At 37.2% G+C, this 18,496-nt stretch overlaps 1 protein-coding gene across 1 annotated transcript in view; it reads left to right on the forward strand.

Annotated features, from left to right (window-relative positions):
• IGHMBP2 (immunoglobulin mu DNA binding protein 2) overlaps window positions 1-18,496 on the forward strand; it is a 79,624-nt gene that overhangs the window by 1,178 nt on the left and 59,950 nt on the right. The window contains exons 2-5 of the mRNA XM_081938847.1: window positions 2,125-2,294; window positions 9,739-9,931; window positions 10,578-10,675; window positions 18,103-18,266. Coding sequence (XP_081794973.1) covers window positions 2,125-2,294; window positions 9,739-9,931; window positions 10,578-10,675; window positions 18,103-18,266 — 625 coding nt within the window. The remainder of the gene's footprint in view (window positions 1-2,124; window positions 2,295-9,738; window positions 9,932-10,577; window positions 10,676-18,102; window positions 18,267-18,496) is intronic.

Here is an 18,496-nt window from a genome sequence, read left to right on the forward strand (position 1 = left end):
TTTCTTTGGACTGGATATGTTTTTTTAAGAGCCCAGAGAATAAATAAAACAGGCTTCGTCTCACTTTCTGATTTCAACTTTTTCTGTTCTTTACCCAGCACAATACTGAAATTAGTGTTAATGTTCAAGATCACTGCTTTCTGCCTTGCAGCAGCATTGCTAGGGAACAATAGAGCAGGTGTTACCAGCATACTAATGAATCCTACTTCGAAGTTCTGAAGGACTTCCAGCATGTCCTGTATGTGTTTAACAGCATAGAGGCAAAGTTGACCCCTATGGGTTTCTATAGGTCAACAATTTATGTATCAAATAGTAGTCTCCCAACACTACTTATCCGGACATATCCTGAGAGGAAGGGTCAGAACCATTGCAATGCCTACCAGGTAGCCCAGAAGATTATCACAGTCAGGGTTATTAAAAAATACTAAGAGGTCCAGAAAAACTGGAATAATTATATCCTCCCCCCATCTACCTTCCAGCATAAAAAATCCACCAAAATGATCAAAGCAATCATCACACCTGGACAAAATCCTGTTTAAATTGACCCAAGTGATCTTTAAGGGATTGCAATAATCAAGTGTGACAAAACTTAGTTTGTTGCTTAGCGTAGGCCCTGAAGTGAACCTTTAGAAAGCAAATAGCTCTGAGATATGTTTAAGATTTCTTCCCATCCTCAATATAGTAATATCCCAAAGCTTATAGCTAGGAACGGAGTATTTTTTCTAGTTGTAGCAGTATACTTGATCCATATATTGTAAAAAGCTGTAGTATGTTTAACTATGAATAAATTACTGCGGTTTGTACAATATGTTAACAAGAATCAATAGTTTGTGATAGAATATAACTTAAATAAGTAAATGAAATATTAAGATATCATTGGATAGAGGAGGTGACTTTGAGCAATTGTCATTGTATTATCAGACAATAAGATTTAAGAATGCAGGAGTGTCTAGCAATTGATTTCTGGAGAAATGCAATAACCACATGTTTTATTATAGCCAAATTAAACATACATTAAAACTGTTGAAGTAAAAATTATCTGTTCCTTAACTGAGCTTTTTTGAACTATTACTCATTTGCTCATATTAACAACTATGTAATATGTTCCTTGGGTGAAATATTCAGCTGAAAAACAAAAATAGGAGTAGAGGAATATGTGACAAAGTGGCAACTCTTTTTTACAGGCTGTTTAGATGGGCAGTGGGAATGCACAATGCCAGGTCCTTCAGCCATTCATTGTCCACAAGCCTGGAGTGGAATCTCTGGAGACCTCCATGTATTACCAAATTATAGCTCATAATTTGACAGAAAGGGAAATTAAATTTATGGCTAGAGAGCAATCCTGAACTATGTTACTTTACTTTAGGAGGAAATGAGAAAAAAAAATCCTATCCACATCTATTATTTTCAGGAGGGTAGCTGCAGGCATGCCATTCAAAACATATGTGGTTTTCCCCACCCCAAAATCTTCTGTATCCCTGCTAAACATAGACATAAGAGTTAGAAGGTGGTTTGATTTGCTCCATGATTCATTCAAAGCCTAGTGTATGCAAAATATTATGGCACAAGAAAACAAGCAGTCTTGAAATTGCGAAATGCTAAATGGGCCATCAAAAATACACAAATATGAATATTGTGAGATATTGCAAGGTTTCTTCACTTATAGGTTAGGAAATTTATCTGCAATTCAAAGTTAAGTTTACACAATACATTATAAGATAATTATCAGATGTTGTGGCCGGCTTTATGTATTGTGCTAAGCCAAGATTAAATGTAATTGCTTAGTATGATGTGTGAATCTTGTTACTAACTCTGATTTTTTAAAATAGTTTTATCTAACTTGATGTCCTTCAAATGAAAATTATGAATGTTCTAGTTCAACATATTTGGGGGTTTGAGAAACTTGTTACAATGTTGTGAGTCACCCAGAATTGTTTACGATGAGTGACTATACACATCTTTTAAATAAATGAAATAACATTATTATCTATATGGGAGATGTTTTTTGTTGTCCGCCAATGTTCTCTCTGGATGGAAACAAAGAGGGCCACAATATGATTTAGCTTCTCAGGTGGTATCTAGTTAACAATGATTTGGTTTTTCTCTTTGCATGATCTTTTTCAGAGCATGGCAAGAAGGAATCTCCCTGAAAGAGCTGCAGCGTAGAGGAGTTTGCTTACTGAAACTCGAACTGCATTGTCAAAAAACTGGGTTATATGGCCATCTGCTTGTAACTTTACAGCCACAAAAACGTGGCTTAGACACAGAGTTACCTTCCAATAGTTTTGGGCCTGGTAAGTAAAAGTGTTAATTTTGAAAGAAAGTTTATTATAAAAGGATAGGTGTAGCTTTAAATATTGAAAGGATATACCTTCATGATGTGATGGGTTCTTTCTGAATCTGTGATGATTTCAGAGTCTTTGAATTACTGCTGCTACACCAAACAATGAGAAAACTACGCTTCTTTTTTTATTAACGCATGGAGTTATTAGCAGCATAAATTTTGCATTCTTTTAAAAATATAATTGCCCAAGAAAAACAGTTTATTATCACAAATATAATATGGACAGAGATAAGGGCTTCTCAGTATCCAAGTCAGTTTTGACAATTTACAGTAGAAGAATAAGCAATATTTTTCCCTGAAAATAACTACATTTACATAATTACAATTAGGGGGAGAGAAGCTTTATTGCATTTGCCATCTTTTAGCTTGATTGTAATCTTTTTTTGATTGTTGTAAACCACCCAGAGCTGTTGCAAATTGAATGGTAAAGAAGTTTAATAAATCCTTACTGTTACAAAAGATAAAGTAAATGAAAACACATTTCTGGGAAATGAGGGAACAGGAGAAAGAAACTCAAAATAACCATGCCTTGACTCTGTATAGTAGAAAAGAGGAAGAATGCCACTTCTGGCTGGCTTTCAAGATTCTGCTATTTTACCCTACAACAATAGAGTCCTTGCTATGTTTGCTTCCTAACTTGGTCTATTCTGGAGTGCAAACAAACCTGATCATTTCAAATTGAACTTGTCAAGTTGTTGCCTTTTGTCATGATGACTTTTGTGAGTACAGTGAAAGAGCATCTTGGAGATTCTCTCAAGATAGCCGACAACAGTAGTAAAAAATTTTTTTTTAAAAAAAGAATTTTATTGGTTTTTTAAACATTTATAGGGGAAAAGGTAAATGGAAAGGTATACAAATTTTGGCAGTTGCAAAGTGTGGTAGGCGCCCCCCCCCTCCAAACTCATAGAATACATCTAGGTATAAAACATTGATACATAAACATATATAATCAGCATGTTAGTTCTATTAATATTTTCCATCAGTTTACACATTGTAGTATATGTTCAACATATAATTCCATTACTACTTTCGGTCATTTTATAATATGAAATTTTCTTGTTTATTTTTGTGATCTGAGCTTTCTTGGTATTGCCCCTTCTCCCCCCGCTGGCAGAGCTCCGGCCCCTCCCGTGTCCTGCATATCCGTAGTAGGATCTTCTGTTTTTTCTAGGTTTTTTTTTTTTTCCATAAAGGTCTGTGCCTCTATGGGTGTGTTAATTCTAATTCTTGTCTCCTCCCAGAATATCAGCATACGTTCAGGCATCAACCATCTAAACCACACACCCTTCTGGTATAATTTATTCGCCAATTGCGAATAACTTTTCCTTTTTTCCCTAATTTTCTTGGGGATCTGCTTCAGGATGGTTATCTCCCTGTCGTGGTATGTTAGTGCCTGCCCCCTTTGCACACCCAGAATTTCATCTCTTGTGCTTTTTCTAAGGAATTTAATATGGACCTCCCTGGGTATGTTGTGTGTTCTAGCATAAGCTGAATTCACTCTGTAAGCCAGATCTATCTCCCATTCCATCTGTTGTTTCTCTTTGTGTATGTATTCAGCCAAGATGTTAGTCATAATGTCCCTTATATTTTCCCCATCTGCTTCTATGACATTTTGAAATCTAAGATAAAAGGACATTCTCTCAAATTCTGTTTTCATTTGCTGGGTATCAAGTTCTTTATTTCCCTTCTGCACTGCTTCTACCCCCCCCCTCACCTCCGCCACCCCACCCTCCACAAGGTCCAGTCTCTGTGAGTTCTTGTAAATTTGAACTTGGTTCTCTTTGATTTCTTCCTTCATTTCCTTTAATTGTTTCTTAATTTCTTCCTAGCCCTGTATAAGTTGCTGTAGCATTTGTTGCAAATCCATCTCTGTACTCTTAGGTTGCATCAGTTCTGTGATCTTTGATTGTGTGGCAGGACTGGATGTTGCAGATGTCGGGGCAGAAGTAGCAAAGCCAGGTTTTCCAGGGGGTGGTCTTTTAGGAGACATAGTTTATAAAGTAGAGAGATCAGTCAGTATGGAGAATGGACAGCTGGAGAAGTAGAGCAGACAGATGAGTCCAGGAGGCAGAAGATCCAAGCAGAAGAGAGTTTCTTTAGTCAGACTGGCAATAGAGAGGAATTTCCCCCCCAGAGAGTTCAAAAAATAACAATCCACAAGAGATTCTTCTGGGTGACACGGAGACAAAGACCGGAAGCCTGAATTTTAAAGGTGGAGTCAGGTTTCACAGTTCATGAAGACAACGGAAGTGTGCCATCTTGCCCTGCCAGCTTTGGGCTCAGAGGCATAATAATAAAGTTTTAAAAGTTTAAAAAGTTCTCAGGTCATCAGTAAGTTATGGAGCTAAATCTAATGAAAAGTCACTTTTACAGGGGTGAGGCATCATTGGTTGGCTCTCCCCCTTCCTCCTTCCCCTGGGGGTGAGAGCAAAATTTTTCAAAGCCGCTTGTCCAAGGGGGGGGGAAATCCCCCTCCCTCCAGCCGCGCCTCCAAGGAAATCCGAAAGTTTAACGTTTTAAATTGCTGAAAGGTCCATCAAGTCAAACAAAAGGGAATGAAGGGGGAAAGCGCCTCACCACACCGCCGCTGCTTCCTTCTATTTTTACATCGTCCGATCAGCCTGTTGCGAAGACGCGCGTGCGCCCTCCGAGACTGCTCCCCGATGCCTGGAGCGAAGCGGAGGAGCCCCCACCAGCCGCCGCCGATGCCAGGGTCCCCCACGAAGCCGCTCCTTCGGCAGGACGCCTCTCCGGGGCGTCCTGTGCCCCCCAAGAAGCAGGGAAGCCCACCGGGGAGCCGGAGCGGGCAAAGGACCTGCCCGTCGCCGTCAGCCGCCGGAACCGGAAGTCAACAGTAGTAAAATTTCTGATTTCATTTAATCTGAAATATACTCAGAAAATAAATGTGCTATGGACCTTACCCAGGTTTTTATTTTTTATGGCCCACAGTGACTGAGTTCACAAGCCAAAAATCAAACATTATAAGGTTTATTACAGTTCATGTTAGTAACTCACTATTTCATAAGGAGACAATGTACAATATTAGTAGAGGCTCATGCCTAGAATCTGGTTTTCACATATTTGTAAAGTAATTTTGTCATAGTTCTGCATCCACTCACTTAACAAAAAGGCTTATAAATTCAGTAAGATTAACTTCTGAGTAAATATTTGAATCATACTCCTTCTTTGATTTGTTTTTTTTAAAAAAAAGAGCCTTTATCTTCCTTCCTGCTTGGCTGGTCTCACATCATGTTAAGGCATGATTTGTATTAATTGCATAGATCAAACATAATTTTAATAAAATGTTAAGCCATAAATCATGGTTTACCAACCACAGTGGCTGAGTTCAGAAGCCAAAAACCAAACATTATAAGGTTTATTACAGTTTATGAATCATTTGACTGTAGCCTAAAAAGTTCCATTCTCGAAGAGCTTTATTAAACATCTTTCCATTATGCTGCAGTTAGAATGCTATTTAGTATGTGCACAATACTGCATTAATGGGCACACACATGGACACACATACCCTTGAGCTGCCTACTGGCCAGTTCGGTAAAACAATGGGTTCTAGGCATATTTTTCAATTTGGATCAGTATTGAATCTCAAGGGTTTTTGTTCTTTTTTGCTTAAAAGGGAGATTCAAGATCCTCCTGGCATTCTTTTCACTTGCCACAGATAGTTGGACTAATTGTATAATTAATTGTATGCTTGAATTGTATGCTTCAGCATTGATACATTCTGTACTGTGTATGATAGAAGTAATCAGGAAGATAATTTTTGTCTTTTTAAAATGCTGTTTAGAAATAGGGTGTGTGCAGAATTAGACAAAGATGTACTTTGAAAAGAGCTTCAGAGATTTTGAAAAGCACATCAGTTCAAGACAGGCTGTTTCTGAGGGGCAAGTTTTCTAAACTAAAACTAGGTGCTAAGGAAACATACTCTGTTAGATTCAGAGTTGCTAGGGGGCGAAACTCCAACCTTGGGTTCAATAATGCACAATTGCATTTTTCTTGTTGTGAATAAATCATATACTTGTGGAGGGTAATGTTGTGTGGACTTACACAGGGCATTTCTTATGGCTTAAAGGAGAATAGATTCATTGAATCATGACAGCTTACATTAAAATTGTTATGATGAAAGATGCCCCACAGCTTATATTTAAACAATTGAGCTAATCAGTTCCATTGACAGCTCAATTACTTTCCAGAACAGAATGTATTCTCACTGGTAAACAGAGTGGATACAGTTGTGTTTTTTTAACCTAAATGGGAATGGCACATAAGAATGTGTATGTGTCTTACATTTCTTATATTTACATAGAGGTATAATGTCTGTATCAGTGTTTCAGAATATTTATAGTATCTGCCAAGAAAGGCTTCAAGCATCATTCCAGGGTTTTCTGGAAAGCTTTTTGTTTTTCTGGATGATGCTAGTCCGACAGCCTAAAGTAACTGATTCTGAACAGCCCCCTAAAGCTGTGGATTTCAATGCTGGGGCTTTCAATGCTCCTTTTGCTTTTACTTTTTTGAATTAAAAAAAGGGGGATTGCATCATCTTTTAAGCTTTGTTTAGCCAAAGAGTTCTCTTGTGTATTCAAGTTTTGACCATGGATAAAGAGCTCCCAATGGCAAAATGTGTTCTGGAGCCTGTGGATTTTGCCATTGCATTAGAGCACATCTGAGCTCTGTGCAGGAATTTTAGTGTCCACTGGGAATTAAAGTGAGAAACCTTGGAAAGAGTTAAAAGGAATATAAGTTACTTTTAGTGGATTTTACTCTCATGGGTAGCAATATCACTTGGTATGACTGAGAGTTTTGCCTCCTTTGTGTGTCTTGTGATGTTTAATAAATTATTATTGTTTTACATATAGTTTATTTCAGTAACCAACTAGAAGGGGCTTTATTTTCTTAAGAAAGCCTGGATTCTCTTGATGCATAATTGATGAATCCATCGGACCTGGCCTACTTTCAGTCTCATCAGTACAGACTACCGTCTGCATGAGGGCTGTGAAAAATCTTATCTGCTATGTTATTTTTGAGTACATTGGAACATTATGAAAGGTAGCAAAAGGATGGCCAGGCAAATTTAGAGTATGATACTTGCCCATTTTTCTGTACAATTCAGTCATTTTAAAATCTTATCTTAATAAGATTGCATTTTGATTGGCACTGCACAGTTTAGCATCAAAATGTTGTAATCTTACACATTATTACAATTTCCACATGTGAATTGACAGAAGACTTTAATATCCTTTATAAAACACATACTTCATACTCTCTCTGGATTCTGTCAAATGATGATTCACTGTGCTATTTCTGCAACATATAAACTTTTAATATTATACATTAAACTACCTCTCCCTTAGGCATGAAAATCAGCTGGATGACTTTGGGCCAATTACTTTCTCTCAGCCTGACCAACCTCACACTATTGTTATGTGGAAAATAGGAGATAGAAGCAATAGAGATGAGTGCTGCCTTGATTTGCCCCCAGATAAATGGGTTAAAGTTAAATACATTTTTTGCAATAGGTGTTTGATTTGTATAACTTTCTATAAATAATGTTTTAGTACCTGAGGTTGTTGCTTGATTAAGGGTTGAGACAAAATTGAAATGCCAACAGTAAGCTGTGTTATCTGATTTCAACTTTAGGATCACCAGTCTAACCTACAATTTCAGCTGCATTGCTACATTTCAGCTTGTTGAATATGACTTAGAATTTAGAAGCCAATAACTAATTAATTTTTGATTAAGATCATCTGTTTCAGTAATATCTAAATTTATTTGATTGGGGATTTATAATTCCTATGTATTAAGTAATTTTTTAGCCTGCACAATTTTTGGAAGCCTTTTATGCAATGAATTTTGTCTTTACATTTTTGTGTATCCATTTTCCCTAAAAACCTGCAGTTATAATTTCTTCCTAATAATCAAGTTCTTTATACCAAATCTTTTAAATGTTGAGTTACTTTCTGAAGGAAATGTATTTGTCCTAGATTAGTGTATATCGAGGCAAGTGTTAATATTTAGTTGTCCCATTTTCCCTTATAAAACTAAACCTTTTGTATTTTTTACTATAAAATTCAAATTGATTTCATTTAATTTGCCATCTTGTGCTTGATTTATTTGTACTCCCAGAAAATATTTTTGTAAAATAATCATTGTTAATGTCTATATATATTTCGTATAGCATTATTACAGATGTATTTAAATATTTGAAATATTTACTAATTCTAGTTATTTTGATTAGAATTCTTAAACTTCCACATTCAAGGAAACTTTCTTGGTCACTCACAAGTATTTTCTTGCTAATATTAATTTATTTTTCATATAATTTAGATCAGTGTTTCTCGACCTTGGCAACTTGAAGATGGGTGGCCTTCAGCTTCCAAAAGCCCATCTTCAAGTTGCAACGATTGAGAGTGCCTGTCCATCTGGATCTGGATCTAGGAATCCCCTAGGATCTTAAGCTTTCTTATTCTGTTCACACAAAAGGTTGTGGGATCTCCCATTTAGGTTTATGAGGATCTATCCCATATTCTGTACAGATGTTACTATACACAATGCAAGCTACTTGGTTATGCCATTCCTGCCTACATCTTACACCCTGCCACTTTGTGTTGGACTATCTGTGAGGCCTCTTTAAATAGCCTGCTAGCACTGGTCCTTTTTAGTGTGGTAGATCCCTGCTTCTGTGGATCTGGCATTTAGTACTTGTTCTTGTGCTGCTATGATCAGTGTCTTTGAGCCACACGACAATCGACCCAGCGGAATGGAGCCTTGACTGCCGCATATTTGTCCACAAGGTACGGGACTCCAATTCTAGATCTCTTCGCAACGGGAGTCAACAATCAACTGCCCAGATACCTTTCTCACTACACAACACCAGGCGCGGAAGGGACGGACGCTCTATGGTGCAGGTGGCCTCGCGGTCTCCTGTACGCATTCCCTCCCTTCCCCCTGATACAGAGGGTGATCCGCAAGATGCTAGAGGAGGAGGCGGAGATAATCCTAATCGCCCCTCATTGGCCGCGCCGACCCTGGTATGCGGACCTAGTCAATCTCTCAGTGGGTCCCTCATGGCAGCTACCTATGATCAAGTCCCTTCTCCATCAAGGCTCCATTCATCATCCCGACCTCCACTGGCTCCGCCTAACCGCATGGAGGCTGAGCAGGCGGCTTTGAAGGCGGCTAACCTTTCTGACAAGATGATTCGGACTATTCAGGCATCATGCTTCATCTCTCTTTGTCTTTACTGTTGATTTATTCTTGTTCGTTGCTGGAGGAATGATGTGCTTCATATATTTGTGGTTTCTTTGTAATTCCTTTGCTTTTTTGTGACATACCTTTTCTATCTTCTGATTTTATTCTTTGTCGTCATTTATCTGTTGCAGGTGACATTGTGGGACTTTATGAAGCAGCTGGACAAAATAATCAGATCTGCACAGGAATTGTCACCCGGATGGCCTCCAATTCAATAACTATTGCAGTTGATGAGCCTCAAAGTAACCTTGTGAGTTTAGATCAGGAGAATTTGTACCGTCTGTTGAAACTTGCCAATGATGTTACATACAACAGACTCAAAAGGTAAAGAATGATTATGGAACTTTTATGTCTTAAACAAAGAATATCAAATTATTTAATAACCAGAATGTTGAAAAGAAGTAAATAAAATGCTTGAAAAGAGTAAGGAAAATAGTTATGCGAGGTATAGCTGGGAGATACCTGTCCATTTGCTCCATTGTACCAAGATTTTGGATAATAGCTTCATCTTCCTAGGTCCTGGAACTCAAAAGATGCATAAATATTTCTCTATTTTTTGTTCACTGGTGTATTGCCTACTGCATTTTTGTCATACACTTTGTAGTGCATATGTTGGCAACATATGCTCATAATCTGAGCCTTTCACTTGTGAAAACGATGAAGCAAGTAGGCTCCAGATGGCATGTGCCTGTTGGGTTAAGTTGGCATGTGGTTGGAAGTTTTTCTAGCCCTGAATGAAGGAGTCGGTGAAAGAGAAGCTAATTTAACTTTACAAGACTAATAATACTAAGCTCCTGGGAAGTTTTAGTATGGTTCTGAGACTACGATAGGTCATTTCAAGCTGATCACATAACATTTGTAATCATTTAAGATATTATTGTTTGGTGGTATTTCCTAAGCTCAGAAGGAGTTGTCTTTAAGATGCAATAAAATAAATAAAAATATCCTTTTATTTTCTTCTCTTTGGAAGGGCTTTAAATACACTTAATCACTATGGGCCTGGCCCAGCATCTGATCTTATTGATGTGCTGCTGTGTTCTTCTGAACCTAGTGATGCCAGTGATACAAGTAAGAACTCTTTCTGCTTTTTTTCTTTAATGAATGGTGAAAAATCTATGGAAATAAAGTTATTCAGTATGCATGATTTAACCCACAACTGGTGTCCCTAAAAAGCCTTCCTCTCTTGCCCTCTGTGATGCCTTTTGAAGAAAAAATACAAATGAACCTCATTTTCTTTGTTCAGTGCCATTTTGTACTGACCTGGCATATACATATTAAGCAAATATAAATATTTCATATAGGGTAAGCATTTATATCTGGGCAAGTATTTTGTCTGTATTGTCTTTATAGATCTTTACAGCACAAGTACAAATGTCCATTCATTTATCAAAACGATAGTTGTTGACCAGATTCTGACATCCTACTAAGGCATAACACATGAACGCAGGGTGATTGTTGAGGCTTAGACAGTGTGGGATAATGCATATCTTGACAATTCTCCCTCTAGTTTTCCACTTTTAGTAAACATTCTAGCAAGGAACAGAAATTTGTCCATTTGTTTTGTTTTTCACCATTTAGGTGTAACTTGTAACTGTTTCCTGCATTTTCCTAGTTGAACACAATTACCTCAGGCTTTGCTCCTGTTTAGTGTTGTATTGTTCCTGAAACATTTCATTTATTTTCAGCTATGCCTTAGTCTCAATATATACAGTACACTGCTTTTATTGCATCCAACAAATCTTCAATCCCATATTCACAAAACGTATTCCATAATTTGAATTTATTTATAATCTACTTTCTTTAAATCAAGTGTCTAAACTTGCTTTTAAACATTTGTATATCTCTCAATTACTTCTGAAGAACAAAAATCTGATCTGCTCGTGTATGCCCCTCCCCCTGTGGTATAAAATCAAACCACATTTTCTAATTTTGCTTATTATCACCTCTCTCATACTCATAATCCAAACTCCAGATTATGTGCATCCAGTACCCATGCCACGTACTGTCCATTTGTCTTTATAGATCCTGTGCAGATGACGTTCAACATTTCATGAACGGACTCTTTATTTTTTTGTTTCCATTTATCAAGAACCCAGTTATGCCAGTAGACACAATTCTTACTGTTAGCAAGCATGGTAATATACTTATACTGAAATCTGTAGAGAGATTTTTCCCCCCCCTTAACTTGAGTGAAACAACTTAAAACGACCTTAAAAATTATAGATGGCTAGATAAGTCGTTGTAAATAAATAAATGTGCAAGCCTGTCTATAAGGAAAAAATCATAGTTGTGTACACACACACACACACACGCACACGCCAACCAATAGAAATAAAGGCCAATCGATATGTCAGAAAAAAACATATAATAAAATGGGTTATTCTATTCTGAATAGAAGAGAGAATAGTTTTAGAAACTCATCTACATTTAAAAATAAGTACCCAAAAAGCTCACCATAGAGAAACCTAGAATTTGGGAATAATATACAAAGGCAGTTGGTAACCACCAGAGGTCAGCATTTTTCTATGAGCAGCACAGCCATAACAGTGGTATTGTCACTTTCCCCAAAATGTGTTGCTTCTGCAGAACAAAAACAGACTTAGGCATCCCTGTAAAGCCAGACAAATTCTAATAATTTTTGTGCTGCTCATCTCTATTCATGTCAGATTCTCTTTTGTAAAGAGATGTCTTTTTATTCCACCTATCCTCATGATCAACTATCAGAGGAGAAGTGAGTGAGTGCTGCCTTTAAGAATCAGGGGCAGCAGGTGAATCCAGAATGCCCCTTTTCCCTTCATCATTTCCTATAATCATTTGATCACACTGAATTCCAACCAACTAGAACATCAGATCAATCTTATGTGAGTTTTTATCTGTGGTAAAGGCTTGTGTAAGCAATCAAATACTTGCTGGTGCTCCTGGACTACTTTTAGTGGTTGAGTGGTTTTTCTTCTATGTTTTAAATAGTTCTAGTTAGGTTTGGGGAATTGCTATCTCCTGATGTATTAAGGCAGGGGTGTCCAAACTTGGGAACTTTAAGACTTGTGGACTTCAACTCCCAGAATTCCCCAGCCAGCATGGCTGGCTGGGGAATTCTGGGAGTTAAAGTCCACAAGTCTTAAAGTTCCCAAGTTTGGACATCCCTGTATTAAGAAAAAGGTTAAAAATGTGGCTGGGGAATTCTGGGAGTTGAAGTCCACAAGTCTTAAAGTTCCCAAGTTTGGACATCCCTGTATTAAGGAAAAGGTTAAAAAAAGGTTTAAAAGGTTTAAAATGTGATGCTTTGATTGTGTTAACTGGGAAACAGAAACAAGAGCATGGTGTTGTACTCCTGTCCTGATTTAGCCTTGCCGTTAGGTCACCGTAGTAGGAGGAGATGCTGGACTGAGCAGCCCTTTGGTCCTGTACAGCAGTTCCTACATTTCTAGAAGGGATGGGTCATAAAAGGAACAGCAAATGTTGCTGTTTGAAACTGCCTGAAGACAGTTTCTTGAAGCTTATACACAAATAAATGTGTACATATGTTACTTTCTTCAGCATTATTGTTTTTTGCTAACTGCGTGCAGGTGCACTTGGTGTCACTCAGGAATAACTGAATTTCAGCCCCGTAGAAAAAAAACAGGTCCACTTCGTTAAACACTAGTAATTACTAGCATTCAAATAATAAAATCCAAAAGAAGGGGCGCAGAAAAAGCCCAAACCAACTTGCCATAAATTATGATATACTTTGAGGTTGACAGTAACTACTGCCTCTTTTTCTGTTTTCCCTAACACTTGCAGTCTTTCCTTGAGAGAACATAGAAATTGGCAGTTTATAAATTGCTTATACCTTTTGTCACGATGTTAAAAAGTTTGCTAGGCCTGAACTGCCTAAACTGACATTCAAGAGTTAAACTAAGAAAGCTTTATTGCGCAGGTCATAAAACAAAATGTTATCTGAAAGTGATTTATTGCGCATGCGTTACACATTCCAAAATTCTTCTCTTCTTTGTTCGGCAGCCAACTTGGCAAACGTAGCTTTCATTATCAAAATGCAACCATTAGTTATTTTCTGTTTCATTTACTTTTATTATTTTCGTATTAAAGTTTGTTTATTAATTAGAATACTTTTAAAGACTTTTATTTTTCTCAATATCTCAAAAGATATGCGGAAGGGAATCAGCCACGGTCCATTGATCTCAGATATCAGGCGTTTTTTTTCCCCTGACACCTTTAGTGAATTGTGAAAAATAAGAAGTCTAAATACTGGGGCAAAATCATTGCTGTGAATGAATGCGGAATTTGTTCTATGAATTAATCTTTGGGGTAACTTAATGTGGTAAAGAAGCTTCTGCCTTTTTAACTAAAACTATCTCATATCACTCATGTGCACCATAGATGCACTGTCCTGTTCTTGAATCTGTTCTGCAGAAAAATACCCAATGCATTATAATTTGCTCTAGTGATTATTTATGCACCTTGGCAAATAGACACCTTATCAGCTTGCCTGACATGCTTTCCCTCATTCTGCATTTGTCAGCTGATAAATGAATCTGATCTTGTGCATAACTTAGAATGCAGTATAAAATGCCAAGTGGAGATAAAAGCTTTTTTAGCATTCATGATGTATAGGACTTTTGGCTTTTGAAGGTGTAGCTTAGTCATGACTAATAAACCCGAACTCGTTCATGCTGTCACAAGAGCTGGAATCTTTCATTTGTACTGTTTTGCTAAGGGCTGCAATATTGCCTTATTCATCAGCAAGAAATAGAGCATGTATGGTAAATGGAAAATGCATTAAAAGTATGGTTTTTTAAAAAAAATAAAAGTCCCTACAGCTCATGTTAAAATAATTGAAAGTTTAAGGTGTTCAAGTATTTACAACAATTTTTAAAGGTTGGTTTTATATGTGGAAAGAGGATTTACTTAAATGTTCTTATTTTTAGGCATTAAAAGAAATTTTGATTGTGCGTGTGACATTTTTAACAATAAAAATATTATAAAACAATTTTTAAAGGTTAGTTTTATATGTGGAAAGAGGATTTACTTAAACGTTCTTATTTCTAGGCATTAAAATAAATTTTGATTGTGCGTGTGACGTATTTAACAATAAAAATATTATAAAACATGGCCAAAAAGCTTAAAATGTTGCTTGGCTCAGCAGTCCTCAACCTTTCCCATTCTGCCAACCGGCAGCAGTGGTGGGGGAAGGGATAGTTTTGTGCGCTTGCCTGCCATTTGTGCAGCCCAGTTCCTAACGAGCCTCAAACCGGTACCGGTCCATAGACAGGGAGTTAGGGACCCCTGTCTTGGATAATCTATAAAAAATAGTTAGAAATATAGGATGATGATAACTTTCTAACATATACTTTACCAATCATTACAAAACTTGCTGTTACTATGATTTTACGAACATCTGTAATTTGCTTTTTGTGTTTTTAAACAAACTTGATATTTGCATTATTTTAATAAAATCTGCCTGAGAAACAGTTTTATGGTAAAACTGTAATGCTAGCACCACTCTACTTCTTACAGAAGAGCCATTCCAATCCTTAGCAGTAGCAAATTTGGAGAGATAATTCTTTTCTTGCCGTTCAGAATGCAAAATCATTACTGCCCCTTTTGATGGACCAGCTCCTATAGCTAGAGAGGAATTAAATTGCCCATTTAGTGTCTTTTGCCAGTCTGAAATGAAAAATGCCTGTTCCAAGAGCATTTGCCAAACTAAAGATGACAACAACTCCTACTTACCAACTGCTCCCCTATATATAAAATTGCTGTTTATATTTTAGTTGATTTCCTCCGGATTTCGGTGAATAAATGTTCTTCTGCTTCTTCCTGCAATACTGGCATCAAACAAGCTAAAAGCTTCCTCATCTTTGCAATTGAAAAGTTGGTGGGATGAAGAGGAGGAGTTGGACAGTAATAATAATAATAATAGTATAATAATGATAATAGCGGGGAGAAGCCAATGTTGCGACAATACCGCTGCCGATACTTTTGCTGCTGGGTGATCCAGTCGGACCTAAACCGTCCCATAGAGATGGTGAACAGGAAGAATATGTCTTGCTGATCTCAGGGACACCGTAAAGTCCCTGATCGATCAAAGAGAAGTTCTTCAAGCCGGCGACAAAAAGTCCAGTCCCCAGGCTGATGAAGTTGGAATTGCTCCGGAACGGAAGGGAAGCGGAAAGAGAAAGTGTGTCCATCTGATGAGGAAACTTTGTTTTGGAAAAGACTGCCCCCCCCCATTTTTTTTTAAGTTAAATTAAATCCGAAAGCAGAAGAAAATAAGCAGCAAAATTAAGCTATATTGGATTGCTTTGGATAGTGTATTTAATTTTACTTTGTGGATTGAAGTGCTCGCAACTTTTATTAAAAAGAGAACGGATCAGTTTTTCTTCTTCTATTTTTTTTATTTTTATTTTTTAACCTATGGATTAAAGTCATCTTCTTTATTTTAACAAGGACTTTTATTACTTGCTATTAATTCTATTTGAGAACTTTGTTTCTTTTAAGTTTGAAATAACATTATGCACTTTTCCTTTTCCTTTTGATCTCACTGACTTTGTATCTCGAGGCTTGGCAACTTGTTTATAGAAAGTGATAAGAAGCAAGGGCACGAATTGTTTTTACAGGTGCACTTTGAGAGTCTTACTGGCAGTGGGAGAGAAAAAGAAACAGAACCTTCTTTTCTGAAGATTATAAATGAACTTGTGTTTAAGCTAATTTAATATAAGAAGCCTTGAAAGCCAGAGTGGCAGTATCTACTAGCTTGTCAAAATGGCACAATATTCAAAAGAAACAATAACTTTGCAAAACATCTTGGCTGGAATTCAAAATTTATTAGAAATAACAGAGAGAATTGAGAAGAAGATGGAAAGAAATAGAGTTTATAACAGCAAAAAATGATGGGGTCAGAGTCCCAAAAATTGAAGGGGAAAATGATTATAAAGACAAGACAACTGATTACTTTACCAGTGGAGTAAATGTGGTTGAAAGTGGGAAAAGGGGAGTATGGAAAAGGGAAATAGATCGACAGGAACTATACCCCGGATTTCAAGGTATGGAAGAAGAAAAAAGAGGAAAAACGATGGAGAGAGAACTTCTCAGAAGCAAGATTGACAACCAAAGATAAGCTGATTAAAATAGCAGATGGAGGGCATCAAGATTACTTAAGTGATGCTACAAACAACAAGCTGCGGAGAGAAGTCCACAAAAATTTTATTAAGGAAATAAATAGAAGATCAATTCCACAAATGACAAAAGATATAAGACTGTATTATTACTGGAAGGATACAGGCTGATATATGAAAGTTCATAATAAAAATTAGTTAATTTTAGTAATTAGTGATTAGTAATTTAGTAATTTCTAGAGTGCTGTGTTAAATAATTGATAATGATAAGGTACACACACATGTTGGTTTGAAGAGAGGAAACCTGATATAATTAGCGAATGAATTTCTATTAATAAATAACAATTATAATAATGAAATGACAAGGGATATACTTAACAATATATATATATACCGTATGTACTGGCTCAATAAAAGGTATTGGGATACAAATAGTAAACAGTGACTTGGAAAAGAGGATTAAAATTTTTGTTATCAATCATAATTAATTCTGAGGGCGGGGCTTCACGTCGCAGCGAGAAGTGAGGGTCTTCTGAAAGTTCCCTTTCCCCATTTCAGTTGGGGCTGCATACTAGAGGCAGAAATGAAATGTTACACAGGATGTTAATTGACAGTCCCACTCCCTCCCCTGCAACTATCATCAAGAAAAAAGGGTGGTCCTGAATTAAGAAATAAAGATGTAGACATTTATGTAGTTATTTTGAAGTTTGCACAGCACTCAAAACATGAGTTATGGCAGCAATTGATAGTCATCCTTGTTAGCTTCATTGTTCTAGCTAGGACTCCCCACCCACCCCACCCCCAGAGAGAGGGGGGGGGGATACATTTTCCAACTGACCAAAGAGTATTTTCCTTGCATCCTTCCAGCAGCCACATTGTCTGCTGGCCATTTCAAGGTAGTGCGCCTTGCTCTTCTCACATCACTGCCTAATGAATTGTTAGCAGTTGTTCTATGAAACTCTGCTGCTCATCTAATTACACATTAGCGTTCAAAGCTATAAATAAGGTTTTGGCTCAGCATATTGCTTAAAACATTTGTACTTTTAGGAAAGAAAGGTGTCTGTGTTTTTTCAAGGAATTTCCTAGTAGGAATGTATTCTGTATGGGGGAACAGTTAAAGGCAATGGGCTGTTAAAGCTCATTAATCTTCTGTTATTCTTTCAAAGACTGAAAATATTTGCAGTAAAACAGAAATTTTCTTGAGAGATGTCAGGCCTCAGTGGGAGCTTGGAATTGCTCTTAGTAATTATCAGGATGCTTCCTTTGCTGAGAATCTGGTCAATGTCCAAAAACAGCCTCTTCTTATTTGTGTTGTATTTGCTTTCTCGCAAATGTTCTTGGTGAGACTGAGATCTGAACAAATGTTCCTGTCACTTACAGAGCTTTTGAAGTTCTACAATGAATCCCTGGATGCTTCTCAGAAGGAGGCTGTTTGTTTTTCATTGGCACAGAAGGAACTTGCTATCATCCATGGACCACCTGGAACTGGCAAGACGACAACTGTGGTGGAGATAATACTCCAAGCTGTGGAGCAAGGCTTGAAAGTGAGTGAATGAATACATTTTCTGAAGAGATGCCTATTTCCAGGTCAGAGTGATTTAGCCCAGAAACAGAGGTCTCTGAGGCCATTCTATTCTGGGCAAGAATGGAAGGTGAACCTTGCCATTCACAATGATGCACATTTCAGCTTTGGTTAAAGCAGGAGGTGGGAAGTAGCTGGCTGAGTGAGGGGTATTGCCTACAGTTCTTAATAGACCTGCAGCCTCTTTCATGC

The sequence above is a fragment of the Natrix helvetica genome (genome assembly GCF_964273705.1).
Source record: "Natrix helvetica genome assembly, chromosome: 1".
Taxonomy (NCBI): domain Eukaryota; kingdom Metazoa; phylum Chordata; class Lepidosauria; order Squamata; family Natricidae; genus Natrix; species Natrix helvetica.